Consider the following 13,135-nt stretch of genomic DNA (forward strand, 5'->3'; position numbering starts at 1 on the left):
CTTCGCACATACCTGTGAAATGCGCATGCGTGACAGAGCAACAGGCTTCTTTTAAATGTTTAAGCTTCTTATTCCAGTCTGCTCTGAACCATTTACTCCAAGAAAAGAAAAAAGAAAACACATGAAAAGTTAGGCATGCTCGAAGTAAAAATACATATGGAAAGTCAAACATTTGAGTTTCTTTGTAAACAATAATGCAATAGTGGATAACTTGAATTTTGATTTAATTGACTTTGTCGTTTACACAGACTGCATATGAGAAGGTCGTCTAAAATCTCGGTTCAGTAAATTTGACTCTAAATTTCACAATGTTGACTTCGGATTCTTAATTTCAATTTAATGGGTCCAAATATAGATTTTGTAGCCTTGGCCTTTCTTATAATGCTTACTAGGTGGACATTTCTACTCAATAATGTCAAAGACTATTGCCTACTATCTCATACTTTAGATTTTTATCTCACAATTTGGATTTAATATTCAAAATATTGAAATAATATGTCATCATTTTGACTTTGTGAGTCAATATTTTGACTCACTATCTCATAATTTTTATTTACCACAAGTATTGTTATTTTTACCCTACCTAACTAACCTTTTTAATCAGTTATTTACTTCTTCTGGTGGGCATCTGTGGATTTCTGACCAGTTTTTAATTTTGAAGGATTACAGTATACTGTATTGCCATATAAAAAAACAAAACTATCAGACAACTAGACAATCAAATCAGCAGCAATTACATTGGGGCATGTTTGTTTTGGATGAGTATGCAACACATGAGTAGGAGTGCAAGACATCAGTGATGCATACTTTGTCCATGCAGATTTGCATTGCAAGGCTCTGTCATGAGATGCCAATCCTCAGTAACATGTTTGCATGTGCAGCTCAGACACGTACTGCACAAACAGAGACACTTTCAGTGTTGAAAGGTTCTGCTATTTGAGAATCTGACGTATTTAAACAGAGTAAATAAATATGATGTACAGGTGACTTTAATTTCTTATTTAATTTCTTTCAGAAGATTTACTGAACATCTCATATAATAATATATTATATTTGTCATTCCAACTATAAGAATATCTACTTGAAAGGAAATATTGATGTTGCTCGGTTGGAGAAGGCCTGATGTGCTTTAGTGCAGGGCATCCCTGTGATGAACAGTGAACCGGTGATAAAGGGACACAAACAAGGGTTACACCCTGTGGTTAAGCTAACTCCATCACCACATCCAGGAATTCAAATGACCGGTGGATGAATGTGCACCTGCAATCTGCAATGAAAACATGAATAAGTCCTTTCCAAACGATTTGATTATACATGAGATGTTTAAATGAATAAAAACATATGTTCATGATGCTCATAAAAGGACCACCCAGTTTCCTGAGTTGACTGCATGATCAGCATAGACACACACATACGGCGCAATATCAAATCAAAGTAAATTTCTTTTCATGTTCTGTTGCAATGATCAGAAATACTTTGACCTCAAGTGAACCGTCATATTGTTGATGGTTTTATGTATGAATGGGCTGGGGAAGGGTTGAGTTGTGGTCAGAATTCATCTCCTCATTTTACATATGATTTCCATTGCAGATGGCCCTGCATCATGCAAACTAAAGAGCCATATTTCTTCCCAATCCACTCTAAGTGAATATGGAAAGATTTTCATGTGCATGTGCAACACATGAGCAGGAGATTAGAGGCCATCAGATCAACAGAACAAAACCCTTTTCTGATAATGAAACCACACAACACTTTGTACTAGGTTTTCAACTGAGGATGTGGTAGTTTTTATTCTTTTATTTTGGAGTGGAGATGGGTGTGCATTATTGTTGCCACGACACGACCATGCTGCATCACCAACAAGCAACAGGAAGTGTTTTGACTCTTTAAAGCGACGGAGCCTCATGAGTGTGACATGAATGGTGAAATAAATGAGCAGCTTGTCAGCACTCTGATGCTCCATAATTATTCCAGGATCTAATAACAGAAAACTGACTTTGGTAAATCAGCTGTCTCTGAACACAAGACCGAAACCTGTCACAGCATCGCCTGGGACGAGGTCAGAGACATCGACCAGGAGTCAGCGGACGGCTGGAGAGAGATCAAGAAGGATATTCACAAACTATCCATGACGCCATAAGCCATCCTTTAATGTAAACAACCCCTCCTGTTGCCCTTATATTAATTAAGCCCCATACTTTGGTCACATGATGACAACACAGCCACCTCCATGACAACTGAGCAAACACCTTCAGCTGATAGAATACAATGCAGTTGAAAGCGATAGAAAAGCCTCTAAGTGTCCCTTGAGTTAAAGGGGACATATCATGATTTTTGTGGGGAGGCCATTGGCTTCCCTTCATATGTTTCTTGCAGGATCATTAGAATTTAGCAGACTGGGGTTTATCATTCGGGGGTTTAATGAGACAGGCGCTACAACGAAGCCTTTCAGACAGAGGGTGAATACTGGTATATTCAGACAGGCAGTATAAGAAAATATGTTGTTTTTTTTCAACATTATAGCATGTAAACATGTAGTCGAAACTGATAATACAATGAACCTTAGACTGAGTATGATATAGATAGATTCTGATTTTAACCTGTGTTTTTTCTTTGCACTGGAGCTGGCTTCATTTATTTGGAGAGAGACTTTGAGTTGCAGGCTGGTTTGATCACCTCCAGTTTTAAGTTTTTTTATAAGATTGGTTTCAGTTTTCACATTAGTTCTCTTTATTGTTAACATCCAGTCAGATGCTTGCAGTGTTTGACTCGCTTTTATTTTGCCACATATACTCTAAATATTTTTTTACACACTTTATATTATATGTTATTATATATATTAAACAGTGGATGATGGGTGGCATGCTCTGGATAACAGTTGTCTGCAGGTCAGAGGAGAGACTGCACCGCGAGGTTTTGGAGAGAGAAGAGGAAGACATTAGTCCTCAAGATGGCAGCAGACTGTAGGAAACCAATCAGTAGGAGACAGAAACATGACAGCTCGTGACCATTGGCTGAAGAAGTGACTTTTAAAGTCAAAGTCGATGGCTTTCATCTGTGTTTTCATGTGATGATTCGACCTGCATGTTAATCTCATTTACAGACAAGTGATTCACAATTGAATTGAGTTGGTGTCAGTAGATCCTCAGAAAGATACAATTTGTCACTATTATTCAGTTCATAAAAACTTCACCACATGGAGTTCAGTTTATTTATCACTCCTCAGCCTGTGAGTGTGTTTAAAAGAGACATTTGTTGCTTATAGTTTAGATTATCCTGCTAACCTCCTCATCTGTCACAGCTGAGCTAACCGCACTGATCTAGCGATAGCAATGTGCCTTGCTACACTGTGACAAGAGTGTTTGGATGAAGCATTAGTTAAATTTCACTTTTTAGCGGCTGGCTAGTTAACTAGCCATCTTGCTGATTCCATCACATGACTACATTTTGAGAGGAACATATTTTCTTCAGTCATTCAAAAAAACAAGCCATAAAAAAGTCAATATTAGAGAGACTAAAAGTCAGGATATCTTTTCCTTGACCATTATGCTTTTAGTCTGTGTTTTTAGAAAACAACAACTTTACCTAATTTCTTGGGTAGCCCTTTAATACAATTGATTAGTGTTTCTAATTTGTTTGAAATTAGGGCCTGAAGCACTAAAGCAACATTCAAAAATTGAAAATTTAATTTAAAAAATATGCACGAGGATCAATCACAGTGTCCTTTCAACATGATAAGTAATGGATTTTTGCTGCCTGCCGGGTAAATCTCATTGTCTTCTAAATGTTTCGTGTTTTGTCTTTCTGTTGGAAATAAGCCAACAGTCGAGCTGTAGAGAAAAGAAGAAGAGTGTAGTGCTGCTGAACATTATCATCATTCATTTGACGATGACCTTATTTCACAAGGCAGTGCAGGTTGCAAAACGTGCCATGCATGATGTGAGAGATGATGTTTTTGGAGTTGTGTTGCCATATTGATCTATAGCTCCAGTTTACATTTCTATTAAGTCACAGAGCAAAGCATCCGTTTTACTGAAAAATAAACTCCTGACGTTCTTCTAAAAGCCCAAAGGTGTCATGGTCCTGGGTTTGTGCTTAGTCTGTTTCCTGTTTAAGTTTGAAAATTCACTCTCCTCATGTGTCGTGTCTGGTTTTACCTCCAGTATTTATGTTTCCCTGCCTTTGTGATCGTCTGCCCCGCCCTGTTCCAAAGTTTATTTGACAACACTTACTGTTGTTCTGAAGATTTTTCCGGGATCCTCAAAGACTGTACCAACAATCAGGGCTAAAAAAGATTCAGACCACCAACCTTTACACATCCAATACTGTTCCCTTATTCAAATAAAGATGGCAACCGAAAGTGACAGATGTCTGTGTTCAATTTGTGCAACATAAAACAAAATTAAAACGTTTTGTCATAGGCTCTATTTGTCTGTATGTTACTTGGTATTATCACATATTTTAATATAAAATAACGTCACACAAAAGGAGCAAAGAGAAATGTTGGGTTAAAAATATGTTTTTACCATGCAGCAGAGGTAATCAATCAAGAGTCTTTGTGGATTCTGCATACGTTCAACGACCTTTTGGGGATGTCAAAAATCGCAGGTTATTTTTCGAAAATACTTATACGCCACTCTGTTACTCAAATCGAATGGTAATGCATAGACACACAAACGGGCTAATTTATTTACAGGTTGAATCAGTGCCAGTAGTTGCCTGAACACAATGATGAATTACAGTCTTTGATGAATCTTCAGAGGATTATAATGTCGCGGTTTGCTCGAGGCCCCGAGAAGAGTTACAGTAAAAGTCTGTGTCATCAGCATTATCCTATTAGCACATGATATAGTGTATAATTATGTGAGCAAAGAAAAACAGGCAGTGTGACTTTGAAGTTTCTCTCTCTTTTCATTTTACATTTTCTTATTTCCTCATCTTTTTTTGACAGTAAGATGCACCAATGAATTTCAGAAAATACACGGATGTTTTGTCTGAAGTGTTAGGTAGAGGGCTGCTATTCTGCGCGGCCCTTCTCCATTCAAACAGCTGCTGTTGCTCCAACTAGATGACCTCATTTCCTTGCAGCCTTGGGGCTTCGCTTCATATGAAGTGAAAAGAGCTTCATTGTTAACTGTTTTTTATATTCCTTGTGCACATAGAGTGGTGGATGAAAATGATGGTGTTCCCTTACTGTGAAGAGATTTATATATTTTTTAGTACTGATGGTTTGGGACTGTTGTGCTTACATGGACAAGAAACAGAGGAAGTCAGCAAATGTGTGTAAATAAGAAGAATGATATGAGACATGAAACGGCAATGGAAGTTGTGTGCAAGGGGTGATGGCTTTTATAATTCATGGTGCTTTCCAATAATATACATTGCATGCCCTGCAGCACTGTATCCTTTATGGTTTCTGTCTGTCCTCCTTTTAACCCTAAACACTATCATTTTATATCCTGCCATGATGCAAAATGATGATAATATGTAAGTGTTCGAAATCTCAATTTGCAGCTTACTGTGAAGTAAACTAATGAGTGATCATTATATAGGGGGTAATGAAGGAGTGAAAAAGGCAGTGACCTCTACCAATATTTTTCAACTGTTTCGCGTTGTTGTGCTAAGCTAAGCTAACTGGCTGCTGGCGGTAGCTTACCGTACAAATGGGAAAGTGGTATCCGTCCTCTGATCTGACTCTCTGCAAGAAATGAAATAAGTGTGTTTACCAAAATGTCGAATTGTTTTACCATTCATATCTTACTTATCCTTATTACCAGAGCCTAATTCAATCTATCTTGAAAGGTCTGTATTATCATACATCATTAGGGTGAGTAATACTGTTAAATATTTGTTTTTTTAAAACTACTACAAGTAATAAGACTTGTCAGAGTGTCTTGGAAATTGGAAAAAGGAGCTTCAGGCGACAGGAAACCAAAGACACACAAAGTTAAAAACAGACGAGACACACATCCAAAACCTCATATTGATTTGTGTTCATGACAAATGGGGAAACAGCAGAAGAGGAGCTCATGATCGTGGATGCACCGCTGCAGTTTTCTACAACACAACTGCCCCCACATTAAGTTCATAAAATGATAATATAATATTTACATTCAATTTACAATAATTACACAGAATATAAAATATGCAGAAGTCTTACAGTTTACATTAAATCCAAACAAAGTAACAGACCAATGCTGATGTGATCATTGTGCTATAAGTCTAGACCAGGACAAGCACAATGAATCATCTCATATTTTCTCATATCAAATCATCGGGTCCGTCTGATTGCACGCTGCTCATGTCATTTGCAATACTGTTTCGTGGAGATGGACCATTATTCTTTGTAGTAATTCCATCAAAGTAAGGTCATCCACCAACTGGGGCAGACTGCGTCAGGGTTTGGTTAAAAGGTCAAAACAACAGGGTCTTAAAGGTTAAAGTCCAGCAGCAACAGAATAACAGTGTGACCCTTTCCTTTTGTCCTCTTTTTAATAGTGTTTTCCCATTTCATGTCACATCACAGCCAGTCAAACTTCTCTCCACATCATCAGCTACGGCTTTTGTAACTCAGGAGAACTTAATGAGTTTGCGCTGGAGAGGCCAGTGCTTTCCATGGTCCTGAAACAAACATTTCTCTGTCTCCATCTCTTGTTTATTCAAATTTGCGACCCTAGCTTCAGGGATGCAACACAACTAATAGCCCCCGTAACCCCTCCCTGCTGCCAGTCTCTCTTTTTGTCTCTCTTCAACACACACGCACACACTGGTTCTTGTCAGAGGAGGAGTGACATCAACGTCGGGTTACTTTCTGCCTCTCTCTCTGCTCCAGTGTGTTAACAGAGGTGAGGGTAACATGGACCAAACTAAAACAGCTCATCCATGTCATTCCCTGCAGACAAGGTAAGAAAACATTTCTCTGGATTTGTGCCAAACTACCACAGACAAGGACATTTCTTTACATACTTATTTAGAAAAGGATCCTAACTTAAGGAACACTTGGAGAAGATGTTAATATCTGTAAGCTGAGGCAACAGTAGAGTCAAGTATATTTCAGAAATATCTTTTTATTTACCTACTTTCTTATGCTGTAAAGTAGAAAAAGCTTCATTTAAACAATGCTGAGTCAAATGACGGCATTCTTGTGAGTCATATCGATATATTAGAAAATGATCCACTCTAGAAAGATGAAGCAATATCCAGGGAACATTAAAATATTGATGAAAAAGTCACTATAAGACAACACAAACAAAAGGAAAATTCGAGAATTACAATGTGATCCATTATTGATTGAAACGAGGATGCTTCTAATAGTTGAAGAGTAGAACTGGGTTTTATTGTTCCCTGAGGCTGTTTTGGAAATGTTTATCATCATTGCTGAAAGGTTTCAATCAGCCACCACCAGCACCAGATCCCATCTCTGGATTCCCCGGTCTCCCTGCTCCCGAGGAATCCCCCTGATTACACAGCGTTTGTGTTTCAGAGTGAAACTAGATTTCAAACAGCTTCTACCTGAAATCATGTTTTTTAAATCTTTGCTCATTAACTATCTTACTTCTGTCCCCTGAGCTTGAATCACCTCTCTTTTAAAAATATCCATTTTAACTCCCTTCTTTGCGTGTTATCTCTTCTTCACACTATCCTCTTAGTTTTATTCTGTAGTCCTTCCCACACTGTTCACTCTGTTATTTGTTTTTCTTTTTCTTCTTCTTTCTGGCTCCATGGCAGTGTGTCATTGAATATTCAGTGTTTTTTTTCTCTTCTGTCTGTTACACTGCTGTAAGAAGCCAAAGCTCAGGTTGATGTGAAATTTCCCACTCTTCAGATTCAGGACTCACTTCTCTGAAATCACAACTAACCTGTGTGGCAAACCAACTTATACTAGTGCAACAACCTCAGAAACCTTGGTTCAAAATACAAAAAAGAAAAAAAACACATTAGTCAAATTTACAAATTAGATAGTGTGTGACCTCAAACAATGCCTGGAACTAACTGTATGTACTGTATTTGTTTGGTCTTTCTTTCAATGTCATATGCATACATGTGTATTTACAAGCTTTGCAGTTGCTGGTTGAGATAAAATCCCATCTGTGCAAACATCCAAAATGATGTTACAGACTTCCCGTTTGTCCTGAGAAAATATATTAAACATTAAAATACATTTATGAGATAGGAATCTTTTTTCAATTAAATAATGAAATACTACAACTCTTTGATCCCTGTAGTCGTTAAATCTTCCTTTTGATGAAACTGTGTAACGTACACTCTTGTCTCTGCAAACAAGCCCCTTCTCATCTGCCAATAACTACTGACTCTGCAGCGGACTGTTGTATCGTTCATGATATCAAAGACATACAGACTTTTTAAAGCCGAGCTCACCCGGCACGATGAGTACTACTAGAAGCTTATTACCGGTACAGCTGTTGCAGGCAGCATCTGCTGGATCTAATTACTATGTTTCTGTGCCTGTCAGAGAAATACTGTTTGCCTCCCTGACTCTCTCCAGTAGCCCTCGATTACAATTAGGGAGGTCCAGTAATGTAGGTCTTATTAGTGTGAATGAAGGGAAGAAGTGAGGACGGACTTGTGAGCACTCTGTTATTAACCAACCTTCCTCACACAAGTTTATTAGACAGCTTGTTTATACATGTTTATGTTGCCTTGCCTATATATACATACGTATATGTATGTATATACCTGTATATATATATATACATACATACTGTAAATACACATATAAAAAGACACATAAATACTCTTATAATGTCGTTTTTAGGGAAACAAACAACAGAAAGACACAGTTCACCCAAATGAATTCCCCAGAGACTAACCTTATGTCAGCAATTGCTACAAGCCTTACTCTGAACCTATAACTTTGAGCAGTTGTACAATATTGTAAAACCCCCTGATGCAAATTTGTGATATTGGGCTATATAAATGAAATTGATTTGAATTGAAGCCAAGTCTTAACCCTATAATGGAAGAGTTCACCATGTGGGGACCTGTGATTTGTCCTAGAATAGACGGTGAGTCCCTGTAAACGGTTTGTAGGATTTGGTGGCGGCAAGCATCGTAGTTACAGATTACAACCAACCCGGTAGCACGGGTATGAAGGGCTGACCATGTGCACACACATACCCTAACCCTGACACTAACTCTAACCTAACCCTGATTCTTTAGCAAAGATCTTACCCATTAACATTAAATTCACTATGAGACCAAAACGGCCGAACAAGTTAAACCTAAAAATCACAGGCTGTCAAAGACGAGGTCCTGAGAATTATAGCTAAACTAAACATGCAAACACACGCTCTTTATCATCTGCGATATAAAAGGCCCGGGATGGGTCTTTGATGAGTAAGTGATAGAGTTAGAGATGCTGTAATGAAGTTTCATCTGGCTGTAAGAGCAGGAAGGAAACATCTCTCAGGTACAGTATGATGTTATCAAGTGGCCTAATGGAGTCACTTACATCGTTTTAGCAGTATGCAACAACCTTCATGGTCTCAACTAAGTGTCTTTACATTGATTTTGTGATCAGAATACATCAGTTAATCACATTGCTATGGTGTGTATATTAGTCTATATCCTGATGTTTCTTGGTTTTTAACATAACAGTAACCGTAATGATACTTTGCCTTAATTGTGGTGCTTTGCTGTCTGTTTGCTTGCCTGGGGACATTTTGAATCCATAACCCATTATATATACAAAATAACAGGGGTTTAGTAGATGCCTTTATGAGAGCCTGTATTTTCAGCGTGGGTAGAAATCTGTCTTTACACACACTGAAAGAACGAAGAGATGTTGTTAGGAGGTGAATCCTTTATGCTTTGGTATCTTTGAATTTGCTTACACTCACAGATTAGAAACTCTCAAGGGGCATTTTGTGTCTTTCAATAGCTCTGTAGAGGTGAGCAGCTGATTTACAGATAGAAGATTACACCGACTGTGCAGATTCCAAACCTCCTAAGGTCTTGTTTCCGATATGAGTATGAGGGACACTGCTGTATAGTTTAAACACAGCTGCTGCAGCCCATATTTGCTCACCCGTTCATCCTTCACACCTTGGCAAAGCCAAGGTCTTGGCAAAAACACTCAAACACCTGCAAAGTGTTTACACGCTGAAAGCTACGCATGATTTTGTATCTGTAACTGTCCAGACAGAAAGAAGCACACACAAATATGAAAGAACTGTCATCACAAAAAGGCAACAAAAATATTTAAAGAGGCTGATTACGTCATAATCTTTGTGTTTATCAGGTATTGTACAGATATGATTTGAGCCTGAGACGGATTTCCAAAACCAGCCAGCATGGAGACTCTGAATTCCTCCCACACCACCAACATCAGCAGCGGTGATAACACCAGCCTCTCCTCTGGAAGCCCGTACTCGACTGTGGAGATTGTTCTCATCAGCCTGGTGGCTGGATCTGTGAGTCTGATCACCGTCATTGGAAATATCCTGGTCATGCTCTCTATAAAGGTTTGGGTTTTCTTTGTTTGATCATTTATGATTAAAGTTTCATCTCTAAACATCTTGAAAAGTACACCAAGACTTTGAAATAAGAATACAGCATGTGCAACTGTGTGCAGAGAGGTAATCTAATATGAGAAAACACACATCGCACAACAAAGGATTAGCATCTGACCGCCTGCCCCATGTTGTTTCTCTAAAGGTAAACAGGAACCTGCAGACTGTCAACAACTACTTCCTGTTCAGCCTGGCCTGTGCGGACCTCATTATTGGCATCTGCTCCATGAACTTCTACACTGTCTATATAGTGATTGGCTACTGGCCCCTGGGAGCAGTGGTGTGTGACCTGTGGTTGGCTGTTGATTATGTTGTCAGCAACGCCTCAGTCATGAACCTGCTCATCATTAGTTTTGACCGTTACTTCTGTGTCACCAAACCGCTCAGCTACCCGGCCCGCCGCAGCACCAAGATGGCGGGTCTGATGATTGCCGCGGCCTGGGTCTTGTCCTTTATCCTCTGGGCTCCAGCCATTTTGTTTTGGCAGTTCATTGTGGGTGGGAGAACCGTGCCACCAGGTGAGTGCTACATCCAGTTCTTTTCAAATCCTGCGGTGACGTTTGGGACAGCCATAGCAGCTTTTTACCTCCCAGTGGCCATCATGATCTACCTCTACTGGCGCATATCCAAGGCAAGCCGCAGCCGTGTGAGGAGGGCAAGCAGGAAGGCCTCAAGTACCAGTCTGGGAGAGGGCCCCTCTCACAGCCAGGAGGAGGGATGTGAGCGCCAGAACAACTGCATCACAACAAGAGAAGCTCAGGTGGAGGCTAAAAATGGGAAGGAAAAGGAAATGCTGCAGAAGCAGAATGGAAGTGGGCCAAGACAGGAAGAAAGAACTGACCAGGTGGACTCTGCAGAGGACAGCAACCACGCGTCAACGTCTAAGGACACTGAGGCCCCGGCTTCATCACAGAAAGAATTCAATGGGGGGAAAAAGACAAATCAAACACCGTCTCCAGAAACCTCAGCTGTTGACAGACAAAGTCTGGCCACAAGGACACTGTTTAAGGTAAAGTTGTTTACTGAGTTAAAGCTTTGACATTGTGATTCAGATGACTAAAGAAAACACAAATTCAATCAGACTTACAGCTCCAGGGCTCGAGGTATGGCACTGTCAGTCGTTCCACCAATCTGGTCCACACAGAAATATCTTTACTATCAGACGGATTGCCGTAAAGTTTTGTAGAGACAATCATTGTCCCCAGAGGATGAAGCTTAATTGCTTTAGCGATTTTTCGCTGACCCTCTAGCACCACCAGGAGGTTCACATCGTGTTTTTGTGTCTAATGTCTCTTTTGGATCGGTCTTCATAAAATTTGGTTAAGACATTCATGTTCACCTCAGGATGAACTGTTATAATATAATATAATATATTAATATATATATTTATTATTTGTCCAATACTTTAGTTTATTTAATTATCTGCAAAACTTAACACATTCCCATTATCCTCAACTGTGCTTTCTGTTTATTGCTACTTAGGAATTTCTGCTGGATGTGTAAATAAGCAACTGTTAGCTATCAAGTTAGCCTTAAAATATTTGTAAAGTGCCAAATTGTAAAAGTTTTGGTTGCAGCTTGTTCCAATGCCCCCAAGTTGCCAAACTAAATCAACTGGTATCACTTTAAAAACTTTGAATTGAAAAATGTCCTCTTCTTCTGCTCTCATTTCCAGATTACAAAGCAGAATGTTGTGGCAAAGTGGAAAAGGAAGGGCATTTCTTCCAGGGAGAAAAAGGTGACCCGCACCATCATGGCCATCCTGGTTGCTTTTGTTGCCACATGGACACCGTACAACGTGATGGTCCTCATCAACACCTTCTGTTCCATCTGCATCCCGAACTCCCTCTGGACCATCGGCTACTGGCTCTGCTACATCAACAGCACCATCAACCCAGCCTGCTACGCCCTCTGCAACGCCACCTTCAAAAACACCTTCAAGCACCTGCTCATGTGCCAGTACAAGAACATACGCACAGCGCGATGAGGGCGAAAAACCCACTTTTGTGATGGAGTCAAAATAATGTGATGACTCAGAGACGACACAAATGTTAGTTTAGTTGTGTTCTAATTGTGCACTCCATTTATTTTTCAATGGAACGTTTTCCAACTGTCACAGAAAAGGAAACTGTGTTTTATAATTGTACCACACATTTAACGTTTCATGATTTTGAAATACATGCCATTGTATTCTCATTCGGTGCATGCTGGTGGAAATGCGGTTTATTGTGAAGAAGTACATTTGATTGAGTGTCAGTTGGGGATTTACTAGACAAGATGTTTTCCTCTTTGCTCCCGCTACACAAGCTTGTTCAGTATGTTGTTTGATATGCAGCCTCTTTTTACCCAAACAGTACAATTGTGGTTAATGTGATGGCTGTGTGACCAAAACTGATAAGATGTATAAGAAGAATAAATATAAGAAGAAGATATTGTACTATAGAAAAATACACTTTATTTTAGGCGTTCGGGCCGACATGGAGCTGTGAAACAGGAAAAAATCTGCCTAACTGAAAAATCGGTCTGAGTGAAACATCCTCTTCAGCAGCTGTAAACTGTGTGTGTGTGTGTGTGTGTGTGTGTGTGTGTGTGTGTGTGTGTGT

General features: G+C 39.4%; 1 protein-coding gene across 1 annotated transcript; it reads left to right on the forward strand.

Annotated features, from left to right (window-relative positions):
- Positions 1-10,313: 10,313 nt before the first annotated feature.
- LOC116394520 (muscarinic acetylcholine receptor M2-like) lies at positions 10,314-12,519 on the forward strand. Its single transcript, XM_031867659.1, has 3 exons — positions 10,314-10,484; positions 10,678-11,541; positions 12,208-12,519. The coding sequence occupies exons 1-3, from the start codon at positions 10,314-10,316 to the stop codon at positions 12,517-12,519; spliced, it is 1,347 nt and encodes a 448-aa protein (XP_031723519.1).
- The last annotated feature ends 616 nt before the right edge of the window (positions 12,520-13,135 follow it).

This window comes from Anarrhichthys ocellatus, unplaced genomic scaffold, assembly GCF_004355925.1.
Source record: "Anarrhichthys ocellatus isolate YVR2014 unplaced genomic scaffold, GSC_Weel_1.0 scaffold2, whole genome shotgun sequence".
NCBI classification, from domain to species: Eukaryota; Metazoa; Chordata; class Actinopteri; order Perciformes; family Anarhichadidae; genus Anarrhichthys; species Anarrhichthys ocellatus.

Excerpts from the sequence above, each read along its gene's own strand:
- LOC116394520 (XM_031867659.1), top strand. The coding sequence starts at position 10,314 with ATGGAGACTCTGAATTCCTCCCACACCACCAACATCAGCAGCGGTGAT. Across the intron at positions 10,485-10,677 it reads TGGTCATGCTCTCTATAAAG|GTAAACAGGAACCTGCAGAC; the intron begins GTTTGGGTTTTC and ends GTTTCTCTAAAG. Across the intron at positions 11,542-12,207 it reads CCACAAGGACACTGTTTAAG|ATTACAAAGCAGAATGTTGT; the intron begins GTAAAGTTGTTT and ends TCTCATTTCCAG.